At 39.4% G+C, this 20,638-nt stretch overlaps 1 protein-coding gene across 1 annotated transcript in view; it reads right to left on the bottom strand.

The window, feature by feature from the left end:
- Positions 1-13,941, bottom strand: part of COBLL1 (cordon-bleu WH2 repeat protein like 1) — a 78,057-nt gene extending 64,116 nt beyond the window's left edge. The window contains 2 exon segments of the mRNA XM_050339902.1: positions 13,106-13,584; positions 13,868-13,941. Coding sequence (XP_050195859.1) covers positions 13,106-13,584; positions 13,868-13,941 — 553 coding nt within the window.
- Positions 13,942-20,638: the final 6,697 nt, after the last annotated feature.

The following is a 20,638-nucleotide window of genomic DNA, read 5'->3' as shown; positions in this document are numbered from 1 at the left end:
AGTAGCCTACAGTGTACTACAGATCCACCGTGGGGGTTGGACTAGACAGTCTTCAAAGGTCTCTTCCAAGCCAAACAATTCTATGATTCTGTGATTTCCCTGAAGAGAAAAAATAAACTGATGGAAATCAAAAGCATAAAAGCATTTTGGCATACTTTGTTCCTGAGGAGAGAAAGTATACCTGGATGTAGTGCTTAGAAGCACAAAAACTATTAAATTAATTTTAAAAACAAAGGCAACACCATTCCAGTTGGCATTAAGACACAGTACAACAGTACAATGAGTGCAAGAGGGGCAAAGAAGCACTTTAAAAGAGAGTATGAGAAAAAAAATAACAAAAACAAAACAAAAAAATGGCTTAGGCTATCAAAGAAGAATTTAAAGGGACTGTAAGTGAACTCTTCAAAAAAAACAGTGAGTAGAAGGAAAGGTGAGACACTGCAAGGGGAGAAAGCCACCTGGCCATTCCCATATGCCATGAACAATGGGACACAACTTGAACTGACGGGGTTTAACAGGCACTGGGGGAAAAAATTCTCATGCCCCTCAGTAAAACCACCTTTGACTTGACTATGGCAAAGGGGTTTTCTACTTGTTCTAAGCACCATAAAGAGATAAAAATAACCACATTCTGTTTGTCCTATTGAATAGGGGATTAAAATAACTGGCAACGTTTTAAGTCATGAGCTAGAGGTGGATTCACTAGGTTACAATTGGAAAAGGAGAACTGCCAGTCCTTGATAAGCTTAGCAATTACCATTCTTTTATATACAGAACTACTCTAAGGGAGTACAGCTTCCTTAAACAGCAATAATAGCATATCCTTTGATTTATACTGCAGTTCTCCAGCAATACAACCAACATCCTGTTTTCATCTTAAAGTACAGCTGGGCAGTTTGTCTACAGGCTTCATTTATCAGACTCTTTAACTGAGTGCCTTGTCATTATAAGAAACAGCACCCTTCAACTTAGCAGTATTTTATCTTCCTGGTTCTTTCCTTAGGAAAATTCTTACATGGTACCAACCCAATCTACAGAGCACATGGATGTTTACGAAGTGATTTGAAACGATGTGATTTAAGTTTATAAATATTAACTAAAATAGTAACACATTTCTCGCACCCAGGAAGTCATGTAAAAAAAAAATTAAGAAAATTCACAGAAAAAGGATTTTTTTACTTTATGGATTTCAGAGAAAAGGACAAAAATATTGCTCAAATTATCTAAGCTGTAAGATCTCCTAAAGCCCTTAAAACACACACAAATTCCTGATATCTGAAACCGTCTCAGTAAAGTTCTCCCTGGATTGACAAGTTTTCCCTGAATATAACAGCAAATCTTTGTAAATGTCTAAAGGAATATACATATAAAACATTTGAAGAGACATCTCCCAGATTATTCTGTGTATTTAATAATTCCGTATCCTGTGTTATTACAACAGTCAGAATCCTGTCAGAAATGCAGTATTTTCCACATTCTTACCCATGAAAGTAACCAGCCAAATAGCATTTTGAATTATTTATATGCTCATACTCTGTAACCATGCAGTAACTCATGAACATGCCATTCATATGTTGTCACACTTCAGAAATAGAAAGACCGCAAGTGCTTAACTGTTAACCACTGGATTTGTTCAAAAGGGTTTTAGGACAAATTGTTGTTTCTTGCACACAGTAAATCAGTAAAAACTTATAAAATGAGGAAACTTTTTTTAGCTGTATCTACAAGACATCCAGATTTTTTAATCAATTAATCTTCAAGTAAATGGTAAGAGGCATGTCAGCACAATCTCAATGGAAACAAAAAGGCAATTACTAATATCAATATAGGGCAAACTTCATATTTAGTAACTAGTGACCCTGATTCAAGAGCAATAAAGAACATAGGCTTTGTCTACACTGGCCAAAAAACACCTTGTGGTAGGGCTGAAAAATAGGCAAAATTACACCAACACTGCTACAGCAGAAGCCAAAGTGACAAGGTATGCAGATCAGAACATCACCTAGACCAGACCTACTCCTAGTGCTAGAAGCTAGGTCAGGGACAAGCTGCAGACAGTTCATTTGCTGAAATCTCTCCAAAATTTGTCATGATTTCCCTTAATTTAACCGCAGTAGATCGGTGCTTTCACAGAATGTTATCACAAAACTGAAGTTAACATGGAAAAGCAGAGCAGTCAGTCAATCTGGATCAAGACTACATGGGTAGATACCTACACAGATCATAGAAGCAGAACAAGACACAAACAAGGGAGCACTAAACCTCAGCTGAAAACTCTGTGAGCTTTTCAGAAGTCCACCTTAACCTTATTGAGTAAAACTTTAAGTGCCAGTAACCCAAAGCCCATCAACATCTCCTAAGTGCCACATTTTCTCTCTCCCACTAAGTATGGGTTGGGTTTTGAATGCCACCCAAAGGAGGAAATCCATGGAAGGAACACTGGCTTCTTACCAGAGAAGAGACTCAAATTGTGGGTAATGGCCATCCTAGTTGTTCTTCTGACACACATAAAATGACGACAATCAGAATTTTTGAGATTTTTATTACACAGATATAAAGTCACTAATGTAATGCTGTCAGTTTAAAGCAGAAAGGCTCTCTTTGGATCCAGAAATTCAAAGCTGACACTTCAAAAACATCCCAAACTACAAGCATATCCTAAGATTAATACAGACAAAGGAACAAAAGCCTTGTCTAACCTTAAAAAGAGAAGAAGGAATTACCCCAGACTTTCATGATGACCAACAGTTTATCACTGGCTTCTTCTGACTGAAGAAGAGGATATAAAGAAGCTGCAACAAAGCCACTCCACCAACTGAACAGCAGCAGCAAACCTACTCAGTTGAGAACAAGACATGGAAACATCCTTCTACCTAGATAGGCCATAAGGGAGGTAGAAAGGTATGCAACTGCTGTTAATTATCCAATGATTATCAAAAACCAATCAACCAAAAAAAATGGCAGGGGAAAGAGAAAATGAATCTCCATATCCAGTGTCAGATCTCTGAATGAATTGGTCTTTCTCAAGAGTCACCAAGCCACTTCTTTCTCACTGTCACTTCAATATTTAAGTGAAACTATTTGTTAATTGAATGACAAACACAATAATACATAACATTGGTTACATTACGTCAGTTTGAGGATGTGATTCACCTTTTCTGATGGATCTCATTTTACCTTCAGGAGCCAAAAGTTTTTTTACTGAGTTGAGCTAAATGACTGAATGTTTACAGTTTCAACCAATGCTGTGCCACATTTAGCTATGCCTTCTTGTCTTTGATAAAGCATCACATGCTCTTTTACAAACAGACTGGAGATCTTTCTACCATGTTGAGCATTTATTCACATGATACCACGAACTGGTTCAGGGAAATACTCAGTGTATGACTGAGATGTGAAATGTGATGTGACAGGATGTGGGAAGGGTGAATAACTGTAGATATAGTTTTCCAGATCTCATTACACTTCTTTAATTATTTTTAAATGAAAGTTAAAAGATTGTAAAATATTACTTCTAATCTTGAAGCTTTTGATTCCATGTCACAGAAGAACTCTTTCCATACTCAACCATTTTTCCTTTATGAGAGTGTGGTGTTAGCAAATAAATTGCACACAATTAACTAGGGTAGAATTCTGCAACTGTATTTCTATCTTAAGTTGCTAAAGTTCTCCCAAGTGGCTCCGACAAACATTTTTACAAAATAAACAATTCACTGGACACTTCATTTCCTACTGCATATCTCTGCACCATGAGCAGGAAAAGGCAGCATCAGCTTATCTGAGAATAGACAGATTTCAATCAGGAAAAGTGAAGAAATACACAGAGGGGCAGAGTGGTGACCGACACTATATAGATCTTGCCACAAGACCGCTCAGTCAGAGTACCAAGTAATTTTATAATTTCCATTTACCCTCAATATGTACAAAATACTGCTTGGCATTGTATAGGATGAAATGTCAGCATTTATGTTACGTGTCATTATTTCCAAACATTCTCAATTATAATATAAAATCTTATTCTGGATTAAGTGCTGGCAAGCAGTCTTAAAAAATAAATAAATCCCGTAAACCTGTTAGCTGGTAGGTTTTACATATTGGAACTACAGAATCCAGGAAAATTTTGAGGTAAGTGAAAGCAGGAAGAAAATCTAACAATGGGAGCCTACAAGAAGTATTTTAAAGAATACCATGAGAAAGAAAAAATAAAAACCTATTGATCTGCTTGAATATTTCTAGAACTATCATAGTACCAAATCCCCATTTGTGTTTTTTTTTTAATAAACCACTGAATATTTTTAAGGTTTCATTTACAATTCATTGTGTCTTTCCTCCCTTACTTATTTGAGTTTTATGGATAAAGATGCATTACAGCACTGTATTTTGGGAGGAAGACTGGAAAGTTTGTAAGAATGTTTGGGCAGTGGAAATATGGGAACAGTCAAAGAAAGATGCTTAGAAATAACACAGAGATTCCAGCAGTTCAGACAGTGATGTCAGATCTTTATTACTTTTCCAAAATAAGCTGCTTCAGATTCTCTCCTATACCCCTCACAATTGCCAACCAGCTCTGAAGAAGTGCTTATGAAATGCTTTGCTTTTCCATATCTTCTACATTTTCATATTGCTTTTCTACAGAAGTGAACAAGCATCGTGTGGCATGTTGAGAATATCTCAACGATACATATGGGGAAGGAGGGAATGTGTCCTTCACTGCAAAAGAACCACCAAACAAAACCCCAGAATTACCTAGATTTTAAAATCCTCTGATCCCTGCAGTTATCACTTGGCAGAAAACAAGACTCCTCTCCCTACCCACCCCCCCAAAAAAAACCCCAATCAACCATTAAGCAACAAGAGAAGCATTAAGAAGCTAAAGGAATAAAGACACATTTGACCCAGTTCCATCAGTTCATTTCTACAACAAACATCTTGATAGCGTGTCATGCAGACATCAAATTAAACCTACCTCATTCTGAGGAAGGACAGTATATAATACATTAATATAATTATTGTTACTGGCACAACAAAGTGCTAAGTAAACTCTGAGTTAGTTAAAAGAAGAAAGAAAAAATCGTATTTCATGTCTCCAGCTATCACTGCCTGCCTTAAGACCTCAGCTCCAAATCCTGCAATGTCCAAGGCATTACTCAACTGTAGATAAGTGAGCAGATGAGATCAACAACTGCAAAGACAGTCAACGACCCCGCCTGAAGTGCCATATGAAAGGGCCTGGGAAATCCTTCTCCCCTTAACCACTGCGGCAAAAATAGTCTCCATGCCCATATAAGTACAAGGGAATAAGATGCATTATGCTTGGTAAAATGTGTCATGCAATATTTAAACACAAAGCCACATTTATAAGAAGCATCTGTAGTTTCAGAGTGATGTCGGGGAGGAGGAATCAGATACAGGGAGAATGGGACACAGGAGGAAAACAAAACAAACAAGCAAACAAAAAATAACCAAACAAACAAAAACTCACACCAAATGGAAGACCCAAGCTGAAGGCCCAAACTGTTGTTAAATCTGAAGATGTAAAAGAACACACAAAGGTAGAATCCAAAAAGGTCCAATTGTCATTCTGGTTTGTAGCCCCTTGAAGCAAAAACAAAGTACTTTTTTTTACTAATAGCTGTGGACTTACAAACTTACTTGAAGTTTAAAATTCAGCAAAAAAGGACTTCCTCCAAGCAGTGAGTACTTTTAAAACTAAATGAGGTAAATATAGCTCAAGGAGGGTGCCAAGGATGGAATTAGTGAGGCTGCTTTGTAATGTGGGTGGAAGGAGAGGATCAAAATTGCAGGCAAGGGGAAGTCAGAGACCATGAATCAGAGACCAGCAGAGAATACAGAAAAGTTTAAGTCTGGAGACTTTAGAGAGTAAACAGAAAAAGCAGTAATTAATAGGAAATGAAAGTTTGGGAACCTAGGGAAAATTTTCAACATAGAGTGTTACCTGATTTTTGAGTATTTTGAGTTTCTGAATTTAAAAAATAAATATAAAAAAAATAAAATTAAAGCCCAGATTTCTGTCGTGGCTTGAATTTCTGTTTTTACACAAATGCCTGAAAGTCATCAGAAATTCTGCTTCTGGAAATTCCACCCACTGCATTATCGTCATCACCTAACACACACCTTGTGTGGTGACTAACTAACTAAAGAAGTAAAAAATCCATCCATTCCTGCAAATCATTTCTACTCTCTCAAAGCCAAAATGGTTACATATTTAACTTTGCACAACATTAATTTTTAATGAAAAGGACAAAATGTTTAAATCCACAGCTACTAGTAAATAAAGATGTACTTCATCTTTGCTTCAAGGGGTTACAACCCAGCGTGACAAGATGCAAATATTTGTTTTCTCAACTTTGTTATTAACAGACATCTTGGCTCCTCTTTTTTTTTTCTTTTATTTTAGTAGATACAGAGACAAAACATTGTTCTTCCCAAGCAGAAAGAGCTTTCAACATTGCTGTCACACAAACAGTTAAACAACAGCTACTTCAGTAGCTTACATTCTACCTTCAATATTACATTCAGTTCTTTTGTCAGTCTAGTTTAACAGTACAGAAAAACTGATCTGGGTTTTACAGAAGTCAAGAGCAATACAATGATAAACAAACAGCTGGTAAATAAGTGAATGATAAAAACCAAAACAACACAACTCAAACTTGGCACACTGTATTCTTCCCTACTATCCTCCAAATTATCGTGATACCTATGCATAAAAAGTTTCAGGGCAATAGTAACACAAACTTTCCATTGCTGCTTGACTGATGGTTCCACATCCTTAAAAGTTGTTACTTAATTCACGTTATTCAACAAAGCTTCCAGCACATCAAACTGGAGGGCATGGAGGAGACACAGACAAAAAACCAAACTAAAGAAGCAAACAAAAAGTTAAACTGAGTGAAACATAAAAAATACACTTCATTTTGTGAAAAGAATAGAAGAAACAGTTCCTCCAGATAACTTCATCAATAGTAAGTCTGTATTAAAGGGGCAGATGAAGATGCTTATGCTCTTCCCATAGCAAAACATTTAAAAGTTACCTGCTAAACCCCAGGTATAGAGCATCAGTCTTGGGAACAAAATCCATCTGAAGATCTGACATGAAAGTCAGATACAATATCAAAAGGGAAAATTAATTCTCAACAGGAAACCAAGGCCCATGAAAAAAACAAGACTGTTAAATCAATACATCAGTAATTCAGGAATACTAAACTGAAAATGGATTCAATTTTAAAGAAAAATATCTACATTTCTAATGCTGTTCCTTTGAGACAGGATGGTGTTCTGTTTGTTGGGGGGGAGCATTGTTTCTTTCTCAGTGAGAAAAATTCAAGCTCACTTCTTGTTTAACATAGAGCGACCGTTTGCATTGTTTGGGGAGGACGAGAGGTTTATGTTATTAAATAAGATTGATCTATAGTTTCCAAACCAAGTAGCTCTTTTTCCAGAACAGAAATGAAAAATGAAAGAAATATGCAGAAAGTATTTTTAAAACACAGCTAAGAAAGCACAGCTTGGAAGCTATTTCTTCAACAAGAACCTCTGTAGAACTAAAGCTCCCAACAAAACCAATGCTTTCTCACAGGAGAAAGTTTATGCCTAGCTAAAAATACTCACAAACTCTATTTTCTTTAACTGAAAATACCAATCCTGACAACCCTAATCTTGCAGCTGAGTTGACATTAATGCAAACTCCCAAGGGTGACATTTCGTAGATAGATTAGGGATCCATCCAGTAACCACCTACAGCACTTTAATCATTTACAACAACCAAAAGGTACAAACAAATGTACATGCCCCTTCTGAGCTGGATAGCCTCCTAGAAAATAAAAATCAAATCCAGGAACTCTGAATTTTGTAAGGATTCCCATGGCATTCCACTTCTGCAGAAATAAGCATTTCTTAAACCATGAAAAAAAAATTCGCTTTTATCCATCAGTCTATCACCAGGGAAATTTTAAGTCAGAACACACCTACTGGAACTCGTTAGTAAATATTTAAGTCTACTTTCATGAAGAGTTGCATTTTTTATTGTGCGTCCTTAAATCAGGAGAGACTTCAGGTGAAGCGTCGTCAAGTTTTTAATTGGTTGTTACAGCTCAGAACAGCAGGGGTGGTTTTCCCCCTTGAACTCTCCATTGTCCTATACTGCACAGTAAGAGTTTCCTCTTCATTGTGCTAACACTGGGCACAGCCACAGAACTCTACAGGAATCTAGGAGCCAACATCTTGGCTTCTTGTCATCCTCTAATGCCCTGACGTCAGCTCTGAGTTTTAGAGCAGTGACAGCAAATACCCACAGTGAAGAGCAACTCTTTCTCAACCAGCAGGCAGTTATGTGAACTGAAGTCAGAGGAGCAGGTCAGTTGTTGGGGAAGCAAGTGAGAGCCAGGTGAAAAGAAAACTGCACCATCAGATCTGTTTTAACTTGCAAGCATCCATAAAAGAGAACACCTGGCATTCCTTATATCCACTACATTAACAGAGCAACTCGTCATACTGACTTGTAATTTCTAGAAAAAGGAATAAATATTTAGTTGAGCATGTTAACCTTGCTATAACTCCAAGGGCTGGCTGGATAATCTGGCATCTGCTGTTCCCCAGCACACATAAAGCTACAGCAGTGGCAGCTCAAAAGAACAGCAGTCAAGCTAGAAAAACTTGCAAGCTTAGAATTTTTTTTTTTCCAAACTAATAGTCAGAAGCAGTACTGGACTTCATGAAGGGAGACCTATTTATGTTTGCCAGATTACAGGAGAAAACACTTATTTGAGACTTTAAAATATTCTGAGTGAATTGTTTTATCTGTCAGATGGCAAGAGTCCCGTGAAGACCTTCAGTTTCCTCTGGAACCTAAGCTTTTGGTCCCCTGCAATGAACTCCTTTCTTATTCCATGCAACACAGATGTGCCTACTCAAAATAAACAGTGATCTTCAGGTTTACATAAACACTGTGACCTCATTTAAAGTACACAAAACAAAACTCAACAAAAAAAAATTCCGGTAACAATAGAAAGAAGCTACCCTAAAATTACACCAAAACCCACCTTCCAGTCTCAAGCACTTTTTCCCCTCAAATGCTTTTATACTTCATGATCTAGCTCTCGCTTTTCTTTTTTCACAGCATACCATCACACTTGGACAAAGCTTTGAAATAACTCTGATGATTTCTCTATTTGTGTATTACGCTCCCACACATTTTTTCACCCTAGTATCCACATTCCTCAACCCTCTAATGTTTTCTTGATCTCATTCCCACAGCAACACACTCCAACAGTGAATATTACCACTAACTACTCCATAGGCACCCAGCTATGACTTCAGACTTGACAAAGTTTGAGTAATCAAACCAGCCTTTAAACACAACATTCAGGTAATGGTACCAGTGTCACGCAACTATTTGATGTTGCCTTTGATAAGGTAGATATATTAAAAAGAGCAACATAATCACCTCGATAAGTGTTATGTGTACACTTGGAACTCAGATGGTAAATTGGCCCCTGGAATGATTAGCATTCAAGTGGCTCCTGATGGGCATCCACCCACCAAGGAGCTAACTCCCTGCTTCAAACATCTAGCCATCTCAATGGCCACAAATTCTCAGAATTCTTTCCATTTTGTTATTGCTCCATTAGTTGTTCTTCATCAGGGTCATGGGGGTAAGAAGAACGTGCTATTATCTTGAAGACTTCAGTCTAGGAGATGAAGCTCATCTGAGATGGAACTACTTGTTAAACCCACGACAGCCTAACCTCTGTCCTAAATAGCACTAACATTTAGTAGCACAAGTACAAAAGGTCTTGCTTTTATTGATAAACATTTATACAACAATGCATCATTTAGACCAATAGCAACATCTAATTTATTGCAAGAGAAAAAAATGTACTTTCAGCCCTGACTAAAATTTCACTAAAGTGACCAAATTCAGACACAACCCACCCCTCCCAACCCCAGTCTGCTGCTGTGGCTTGGCCATAGAATGCTTTGTTTGAAGCTATTGCTACACTTTCTGTCTCTCCCCACACTCCACACAGAGAGGACTTCCATTTACACTTGAATAAACCTGTGGCTATGTTGTGAACTGACTCAACCAAACACAAGGAAGAGAGGAAGAGAGCTCAAAACAGTATTCCCAGCTTGCTGCCAGACACTTGCCAACACTGCACCACAGCTGATGTCTCCAGAAATCCATAATCTGATTGACATTATTGGATAAAAACTCGACAGTCTACATGTGAGAAAAAAAGGTAAATTTCTTGTTCTTCCTGAAAACATCTCTCACTTCCTGAGACAGACCTGGGAACCATGGGAAAAAGACTTCTCTCCAGTTCTCCTTATTAATTTCTTCAAATACATTCACTAGGCCAAGCAGCAGTGAATGGGAGCATGAAGACACACACGAGGAGTGTTTCTGGCAGAAAGCAAACCAAAACTCTTTGGCTCTGCCCCCTCCCCCATATAACCATGTCAACTTCAGCCCCTGGAGAGCAGCTCTATCTCCTAAGCATGTGTTCCTTAGTCACGCAATCAGAAGGACAAAACAAAGGGGGTTTGCTCGGCTAAAGCAGGTCTGAAGCTGTTATTTTGTAAGTAAGAATATAGCTTTAAATATGACTTAAGGGAACAAATGAAACCATGTGAAATTCTCAGAAACTGATTACAATTGAATTAAAGGTGGATCTCAACGTGCATTCTAATATTTCAAAGGATATCAATCTTCTGTTTACCTAAATCCACATTTGTTCCAATTTTCTAATGGTTTATTAAGCTATAACGCAGTTCTTCATGGTAAAATCCTGTGTCAACTACTGACATCTACTTATAATATAAAAATTTATTTACTCCAGGATATCGAATATCCAGCAATAGCAGGAAAATTGTGTTCAAAAGGTAGGATACCAACTACAGCCACTTTTTTTATTTGCAAGTATTAAATCACACATTTTCCTATCATCCCATATATAAAGCCTATTCAACTCTGTAATGAACAGCAGCAGACTGTGTCAACTGGCCTGACAGGAGCACAGTGTCATGAGTGCTACTCAGGGTAAGATAGATGAGCTATAAAAATGCCTTAAAAGTAGGTCCAACCAAGTTTCTTCTGCTAAAAGAAGAAACTATGTGTCATGTCCAGCCAGTTACTAGGCACACCTCCTATTCATCATATTCCAAAAAATTCCAGCCAGTTGCTGGGCACACTTTCTATTCACCATATTAAAGAAAAAAAATCTAGCAGAAGCTGTTTTTTAAAAATTTTTCCTGTTTCCCGTGTATGTACAGTGAGAATAAAAAGGTCATGTTTTTTCACCAAATTCAGACAAATATTTTTATCCAGAATCAGTTTTAATAAACAATTTTTCAATACAATAGCACAATCCCGTACAAAAAATAATAAAAAAAAGTCTTCCAAGATATGACAGGATCCTTTCCCAGAGCTTATTCCCATAGATCTGATAACAAAGTTCTATATTGAACAGCCACCAGTGATTAAGTTATGTAGGAGTTCCAAGCCTAAACAAACATCAATGCTTGAAAACTAGCCTTCTTAGCAGTGAGCATAAATAAACTTTCTAAGCTGTGAAGAGTTAGCAGTAATTACTCCACAGAACTTTATATACTGATTTAAGAACATACTGAGTGGTAAACAGTTTTCAGCTGCAGATTAACAACACTTTTAACCTGGCTAGAGGAGTTAAGAAGATATATAATGCAGTATATCTCATCATTTGGTAACACATTTAAAGAAAATTGCTATTTCAACTGAAATTCTTCCCAGATTGCACAGTTTTTCCTATTATCTCAGACAGAGAACCACAGTCCGTGCTTACTATTCAAAAATGTATCCATGGACCATTTTCAGTAAAACTGGGAGTTGCCATTTTTGGTATAACCACATTTTTTTCCTCAAATCCAGCGTTTTGATGAGCAAATGACACCATCTCCAGGAAATAATTAAGATCACCAATAAAGAACTCTCATAAAAAGAAAGGCATGGTAACTTGATTTCCTAAGTACCAAATTATATGGGAAGAGCTGATAAAAGGCCTGAAAATACACCTGCAGGGCTAATGCAATGAGCACTGCTGTTAGCTATGTGTTTCTCACAACTGAGATGTGGATGCTGACAGATGCTTGAAGTCACAAAAAAGGGAACAGACTACTTTTCCTGACTCAGATGTCAAGCAGCAGCCAAAATTCACTATACCCAACAGCATTATGGCAAGCAACAGGCCTAGTGAGACTGTCAGAACAGCTAAATATTTAATTGTGTCTTTTTGCTTGTTTTCATGTTCCTACCCACACGTAAAACTTAAGACCCCCAAGACATACTCTTTCAGCCCCTTCCTAATCTGGAATCAAGCCCTACTATCCTACATTCAGTCCTTCCAACTGTGTTTACATACCAGAGTCTTAAAAATGCAGTGATTATCTCCTCTGTAATTATACCTTCTACATTGTTTAAAAATATAAAGTTCATTTCTCGACAGCTACATAAAAATGTAGAATGTTGACAAGGCCTTAAGTAAATAAATATCCATCCCTTTTTGAGTCTTCCATATTCACTACAGCAATGACTTCAAACTGATTTGATTGCTGCTGCAAATACTACAGTAAATTGCCATCATTTGCATCTGTTTATCCTATAGACACTTGGTCAGAAAACCAAGTAATCCATTTTTGCATATAGTATGTAAGCTTCATTATTAAAAAATACACTCACCAAGTTTTGTCTCTTCTATTTACAGATAACTCCAGCAATCTTACCAGTAGCTTGATTCATTCAATTTCCTACTGAAGTTATTGAGTAAATTAATTTTCTTCAAACATATCTGACTACTTAAGGAGAAATTATCTGCCTCCTGATCTATAACTGGGGTAGTTTTACTTAAAATTTTAAAAATGTATTCTTTCAAGTTATATTTTCTGACATTTTATAAGCAAATGTTCTGAGAGACCTAACATTTAGAAAGAAACAAACCAGCCCTTTTACTACTCTCAACAGATGCCGCTTATTTATTTTCCTTGCCCCTCAGCGTGGGCAGTTACCAGAGCACCGAGGAGGGCCCAGCGCTCCCACCGCCGCCACTCTCACCCGCAGAGCTTGAAACTGACTCCGCACACCTAAGGATGCTCCGACCGGCAAGTGTTGACCTGCAGAGATCTCCCCGAGGAGAGATTTCCCCCGCAGTGCCGCGCACCCGGCGGGTCCCGCGCTGGCAGCGCTGCAGCCTGGCACAGGACCGGGACGGCGATGCTCGTTCCTCTCTCGCCGCTGCTCTGCCGGGCACCGCCAAGGAGGACGCCGGCGGGGCGCTCCCACAGCCTCGGCCGTGCGGGGCAGCCCGCGCCCAGCGCGCGGAACCGGCCGCGATGCCGTCGAGGCTCCGGCCCCGGCGCTCCGCGCGCTCCCGCGGCCGTTCAACGGTCGCGCCGCTCCGCCTGCCCCGCTGCGAGCCCGCCCGGGGCTCCCGCCTCGCCCCCGCCGCAGGAGCGCTGGGCAGGGGCACATCCCGCCCGGCCCCCGGCGCTGGGGAGCCGCCTCTCGCCCCTGGCTGCTTCCCAAACGCGCACCTACAGCCGGGCGGCTCTGCACCGGCCTCCCCGACCCGAGCTGCCCCCTCGCCCTCACCTCACCTCACCTCACCCGGCCCCGCGCACGGCCGCGGTTCCCAACCCGCTTCCCCTCTGGAGCCGGGGCGGCCGAGGCTCCCGCCCGAGCCGTGAGCTGCGCTTACCCGGAGGGCGGCGGGGCGGCTGCCGGCCGAGCGCGGGCGTCCATGCCAGCGGCCGAGGGAGCGCAGGGCGGGCGCAGCGCGGGGACCCGCCCGCACGGCGCCCCGGCTCCCCGCCTCACCTGCTCGGGGCGGGCTGGCGGGGGCGGCCCCGCCGCGCTGCCCCCGGCACCGCCTCGCCCCCGAGCGCGGGCATTGCCCGCTGTTTACAGCGCGGACACGGGGCGGCTTCCCGAGGCGGCGGCCGCGCTCAGGGCTCCGCTAGGCTCCTGCCGCTCACGGAACCACACACCTTGGGTGGAGGAGAAAAAACATACACAAATACAAAAAAAAAAAAAAAACAAACAAACAAACCACCAAACAAACTTCTCGGCGAGAAATTTGAAACGCGGAACCGTCCCCCTAGAGCACGCGCGAAGATACAGAGACTCCCTGTTCCCGTCCCAGCGCCTCCCTCCCGCCCCCGCACACCCGGCTGTCCCTCCGGGAGCGGGGACTCCACTCGGCCCCGGCCGCGGGCTGACAGCGGCCAGCGGGGGCAGGGCCGCTCCTCTCGGCTGGAAAATTCCTCTCCCCGAGCGAAGCGTCCCGGCGGCCGCCTCGGGCTCAGCTCTTCCCCATTCCAGCCACCAGGGCGCAGGGCGAAATGCCCACAGGTGGGGAGAGCCGAGCGCGGAGCCCGCGGTGGGGACTGTCCTGCCCGGCCACCCGGGCTGTGCCGCCCTGTGCCACTGATGAGCGCGCCCGGGACTCGGCTGAGCCGCGACCTGCCCGTGTCACGGGTGACGAGCTGCCGGTGTCAGATGCGGTTTTAGCCTGATCTTCACTTTGCTCGTTGAGCATGACGGCACCTTGGCTTTTCTATGCAATATCTAGGGAGCAGATCTGGCTGTAACGCGCTGCTTACCTGTGTCAGCACAGACTGCCTTTCCTGCTGTGCAGTGGGACCAGGAGATGATATTGCACAGTAAATACGACTCTTTATGCAGGTAATATTTTGGCCAGCGCTTAACAGAAGTTGAAAAATAGTCAATGACAAAGCATTTATACCTTTGGTTTTTTTCTCCATAGGAAAGAAATAGAAAGTTGCATTCTAGTATAAATACTATAAAGTCCTTTTTCTGACTATTTGTAAGATTATATATCTCGGAAAAAATTAATATAATTGACCAATTGATTTTAACATTCATAATATTCAATGTTAATATTAATAATATCTACTATAGTACTGTATATAGCACAGTATAAATACTGCACTTTAAGATTTTGCTTCTCACTGTATGCCCTTCTGATTTGTACTGCGCTTCTTTAAAAAAGATTTTCGAAATTCTGGTTTTATTTTTGAGTCTTCAATGGAGACTAAACCTGAAGTTTTGACAGACCCTAGAAGTTGTTCACACCCTGAATAACCACATGCCATTATCGGGCACACCCCATTAATCTGTGTGTGTTTCTTAAACCAAAAAATTAATCACCGGTGAGTCAGATGGGTTTTCCAGTTCTCAGAGAGACAGTGTTCAATTATTTGATCAATTAAGAATCTCATTGAAGACCTTATGTAAGTTTTTGATCAGTTTTCTCTTTTGACAGTCCACTTTCTTTTCTCATGGTCCTCAAATTGTTTGGCTTCTTCATAGGTTAGGATGAAGGCTGACAAATTCTTTTATATGTTGACTGTTTCTGCAGTCAGGATACAGTAACTTTCTGCATTCAGTTTGTAGCCTCAGTGTAAGTACAAAAGAACTTCATGTTTCTAACCAGCTACTTTTCAGGCAAAACCATTACATGACAGCACCTTCTAAATGGTAATGAAACTCCCATGTTGCCAAGTGTGAGATGATTCAGCACTATAGTGCTGTTTTGACTAAAAAGACCCTCATAAGTGATTGTGTATTAGAATAATGACATACACTGGTGTCATGTTGTCATCCGTTCTAATAAACACTGCAGCACCACCAGCAGATAAGGAATGGTTGTAGCAATCCCTTTGCAATCTCATTTGAAAACCAATACATTCTATAGTCTAATTGTTTTGGCAAGTACTATTGCCACAAAGATTGCAATCTATTGAATAGCTCACATGGGCTAATAATAGAAACTCAGCGATGCCAGGTAGAAAAGTGACATCAGAGGAATAACCTAAAAAAAAAAAAAATTACTAGTGGTGAAAATTTCCAGTACAACCTGCAGGATTATCTAAAAAAGCAGTTTACTGAATAATGCCAATCTCACTTTAAGAGGGGAGAGGTTATGCTTATTTTCTTACATTACCACATCTCTTATTCTTATCTTGGTTGTTAACTAAACACATCTGAAATAAGGATCACTAGCAACATTGTAGGCTCTAAACTTGAGTGCCTGCAGGCCATGTTCTGCAGTGACAGTTTTATGGTAGCTAGACTTAAAATAGTTTGGTTTATGAGATACTGGAGATACCATTTCTCTTAGTTTTTAGAAACAGATTCTGAACACCTGTGGTATTTTATTTCTTTATCAATAGAAAATGAATTCTGTGTTCGAGTTTCAAAAGATGTTGATGGAGACAAATGTTCTTTTTTTATTTTTTCTATTTTCATAAAGTTTCCAACTTAGTCCCGACCTCAAGACATTGTTCATATAAAACAAACATAACTCTCAAACACAATAAAAAGAGGGCTACATTAGAGAATACCAAGTGGGATATTAACACACATATTCATTGTCTCTCCTATTGAATAGTCAAAGCAAAAAAACCACAACAAAACATTTAAAGTTCTCTAGATTTTCCAAGATGATCCATGAAGATATCATTAACAATTATTGAAGTGGCAGGTTATTAATTGCACCATTGCAATAATGTCATTTTTTGTCGATGGGTTGAGGTAAAACAATCTTTTATCTGGAGGCGTTAATCCATGAGACAAGTCACCACCCACTGCACTCTGTGAATGTACTTGGTGCCACTGTATATTTAGTATAAATGTTTGCAGATTAATACCTAGTTCTGATTACTGTTAGCATAACCTTCGAGTTATGCATGTAATGAGAATTGTAAATTGCAATTGGTATTTGCAGGAGAACTTCTATCTCCAGAAGAGACATAAAGTTCCAGGCAGCTTGCTAACTATTGGATTTTCATATAAGTTAACTACTAAAAACAAAGCCCTGCCTGTTCTGAAAAAGCATCAATATCCCATGGCATTTTTCATAGCAATCAGGGGTTGTCCTAGAATGCTTTAGTGCTGATGGTTGCTCTCCTCTGTTCAAGAGGTTGCCAGAAATCTGAATACAAATACATTTGAATAAAAGATGCTGTAAAAATGTATGATTTTTCAAACAGGTATGCCCATTGTTGCATGTGGTGAAAGCTACGTGAAGTGCTAAATAGACCTCATGAGCCTTGCAATATTTTTCACTATTGTAAAGGTCTGCTTACAAGATCTTTTTGAATCTCTTAATATATAATAGGTTATTAGTGGCATTTTCTGATTCAAAGATGAAACCAGAATGTATTCCTAATGTACACTGGAAATCATACTGTGTCACACAGTAGTTGTTTTAAATAATATTGTGCAAAGTAGCTGTGAAATAGAATACGGAATTGAAAGGTAATTTTTTGTTAAATTAATTTTTTGATGCATAATTCAAATATATTAGAAAGCTGAGCTGTTTTATTCTGCCAGTATAACAGACATGATAAAAATCAGGGTTTTACCCTTGTAGTATAAAGATAAAACAAGGAATTATTATATGATTCTTCCTTTTGTTTAAGTGAAAACTAAATACGTATGTAATTTTTTTTTTCTACAAGAGCAGGCAATCAGTTTACATCACATTCTGTTCAACAGTTGCCTTTTCTCTGTGTTTGCATTCCAGAATGTGGGTTAGGTTTTGGGAAGCATGCACACACATGTACATAGCTACTGAAAGTACTGCTGTAGTCACAAGGACAGGTTTTTTTGCCCATTTAAACTGTGCACTTAATTAAAGAACACTGTCCCCCGTACTCAGCACTAGTGAGGCTGCATCTCGAATCTTGTGTTCAGTTCTGGGTCCCTCACTACAAGAAGGACATTGAGGTGCTGGAGTGCATCCAGAGAATGGCAACAGAGCTGGGGAAGGGTCTGGAGGACAAGTCTAATGAGCAGCAGCTGAAGGAACTGGGGGTGTTTACCCTGGAGAAAAGGAGATTCAGGGGAACCTTACTGCTCTCTACAACTGCCTGAGATTACAGCCAGATAGATGGGGGCCGGCCTCTTCTCCCAAGTAACAAGTGACAGGACAAGAGGAAAGGGCCTCAAATTTTGTCAAGAGAGGTTCAAGTTGGATATTGGGGGAAACTGAGTCACAGAAAGAGTCAGGAATTGGAACAGGCTGCCCAAGGCAGTGGTGTGAAGTCACCTTCCCTAAAGGTATTTAAGATGTGTAGATGTGGCACTTGGGGACATGGTTTAGTGGTGGATTTGGCAGTGTCAGGTTAATGGTTGGGCTTGGTGATCTTTGAGGTCTTTTCCAACCCAAACACTTTTATGACTCAATGATCTCATCTGTAAATACACAAGAGGAATAGTAAGCATTTTGTTAACACCTTTCTTCTAAAGAGCTGGGGGAACATTTTTATATAGTAAAATGTTACCATCAAAGAGAAGTTAAAAATATTATTTCTGTTTCTCATATTTTTCAAATCACCTCAGTGCCTGGAGATTACACAATTTGCTAAAATCACATCTAGTTAGCAACACAAATGGGATAGCACTAATTTATATCACTACTATTTGTATAAAAAGAATTATTTCTCTCATCTTACAAAAGGAAAAAGTAGAAAATATATCAAGTTAGAACTGTCCTATCTATGTGACCCAAACTAATATTAAAATTACCCTACAGGTAGGTTTGTACAGGTATACAATGCTTTGCAATGGAGTCCAATTACAGTAAATAAAGTACCACAGACTCCCACAGATTCCACTAATCTAAATACTCTTACACAAACAGTGCTATTTAGTCCTCATGTTTAATGTTATTTTTAAATAATTTATACATAGCTCATATCTATGCTGGCCATCTACACAAAGACAGGCTTCACCCTGAGAAGTAGATGGATCATGTTGTTCTAAATTGTAAGTAATGGAGTTGTCTGTTTAATGCTTTGGCCTGATAGTTGAAGTACAAATAAGTCTACAAAAAGATACCCCATATACTGTCAGATACAGGACTAAGTAATTATTGCCTTTCATATAGGGTTTCCCAATAGTCACTACTACATATAAAACTGTCCCAAATATTTTTTGCTCCTTATGTGTGCACTACAGACATTTACTTTCTTAGAGATACATTGTCCTTTTAGGTCATATTTAAGACCAGCATGATGATACCATGATGCATTCCCATTACTACCATTACGTTTTCACTCCACTAGTATTTTATTTTTGCCTTTGGATCATCAAAGCAAATGTTTTACCACTAATGTATCATGATTTCTAAGTTATTTTGTTTGTTGAGCAATATTTTGGGGATGCATTAAACAACAATTAGTGAGTTTCACAATTCATGTGGAATAACTTTGCACCTGAGTTATATTAGAAAGCTTCAGAAAATGCTAAGTAGTGACTTCAGATATAGAATCACACATGCCACAAAGAGTCCTATTGCAGTGCTAATTATTTTTAAAACAGCTTTATCTAAAAATTTCAAATCATGTTAACCACAGTCGTTGCAATGAAGGATAGATATTAATGAATTTAAATGTTAGTCTTAGCTAGGGTTTAGGAAAAACTACACGTTCACTAAATCACTACCGTGCACTAAATTTCTGGAATGTGCATATATAACTATGAAAGTATGCTGTGCAAAAATCCTCAACACTGAAGTCTGTAAACTCTAAACAGTAAAAAATATTTCTGAAGAAAATCACCTCCTGGAAAAATATATTCATAGTATCTGTTCAAGCATTAGCTTATAGCTTATTGTCTTATACATCATATCACTACAAGAAACATAATCTCCTTTTTCTATTAGAAAAATACACTTAAATCCAAAAGAGATCTGGGAATTTCTTAAACAGAGATACGGAAAATGTAGCAATAGCTAAGCTATCAGTAGAGGAGTTATCTTAGGTCCTGAAATCTATATTGCTGTGGTTGTACTGTGCCATGATAACAAGATGTATTAGCTGAGAAGAAGCCTTATGCTGCACAAGTACACATCTCTTGGTACTCAGCCAGCTCTTTCAGAACTAGCCTGGCTAAGTTTACAGGGCTAACGCTCTCTGGACATCCTTGGAGGTGCTACATACATTTGGTAAAATCTAGTGACATATGTGAAGCTGCTTTTGAAGCATGGAGAGGGAGTTAAACACTTAACTTGTACATTATGAACTGTGTGCTTTGATTAGACAACTGAATAGATGGGGAGAAGAAAGGGAAGAGATGCTCCTCCTCTGCAATGCTAATAGGAAAGAGAAGCTGTTCTGTGTGCAGCATCCTTATTCAGGTGTGCTTTAGGGACCTTCTGCTGGAATGGGCCCCACAACTGAGCTCCAAAGGGAAGTATTTATCATGTCTATTTTAAACACAAGATGGTACTGAGACACAGCACAGACAAATCAGAAATAATTTTAATCACATATATGCATACGGTGAATTCAAAGGACCTGAAGAAATGTATTTTTTGGAAAAAAAGGCTCATTCCACTTTCATATGTTGGCAATTTCAATACAACAAAGCACCAAGTTCTATTTAAGTCACACTGTAAGCACATATACTGTTTCATAGATCCAGAAATTATTAGTGTTCTAAGCTTTTGGAAAGCTGGATTTTTTTCCCCCAATAAACCTAAGAAAAAAAGTCATGAACAGATACTTACATGAAGGTTTCAGTCAGAGTACCTGGCAGAGTTTACCAGCTGTATTAATT

Source organism: Myiozetetes cayanensis, unplaced genomic scaffold (assembly GCF_022539395.1).
Source record: "Myiozetetes cayanensis isolate MyiCay16 unplaced genomic scaffold, myiCay2020 scf9, whole genome shotgun sequence".
Classification (NCBI taxonomy): Eukaryota; Metazoa; Chordata; class Aves; order Passeriformes; family Tyrannidae; genus Myiozetetes; species Myiozetetes cayanensis.
The sequence above is the reverse complement of the archived record's forward strand: the minus strand, read 5'-3'. Positions and strand labels throughout refer to the sequence as shown.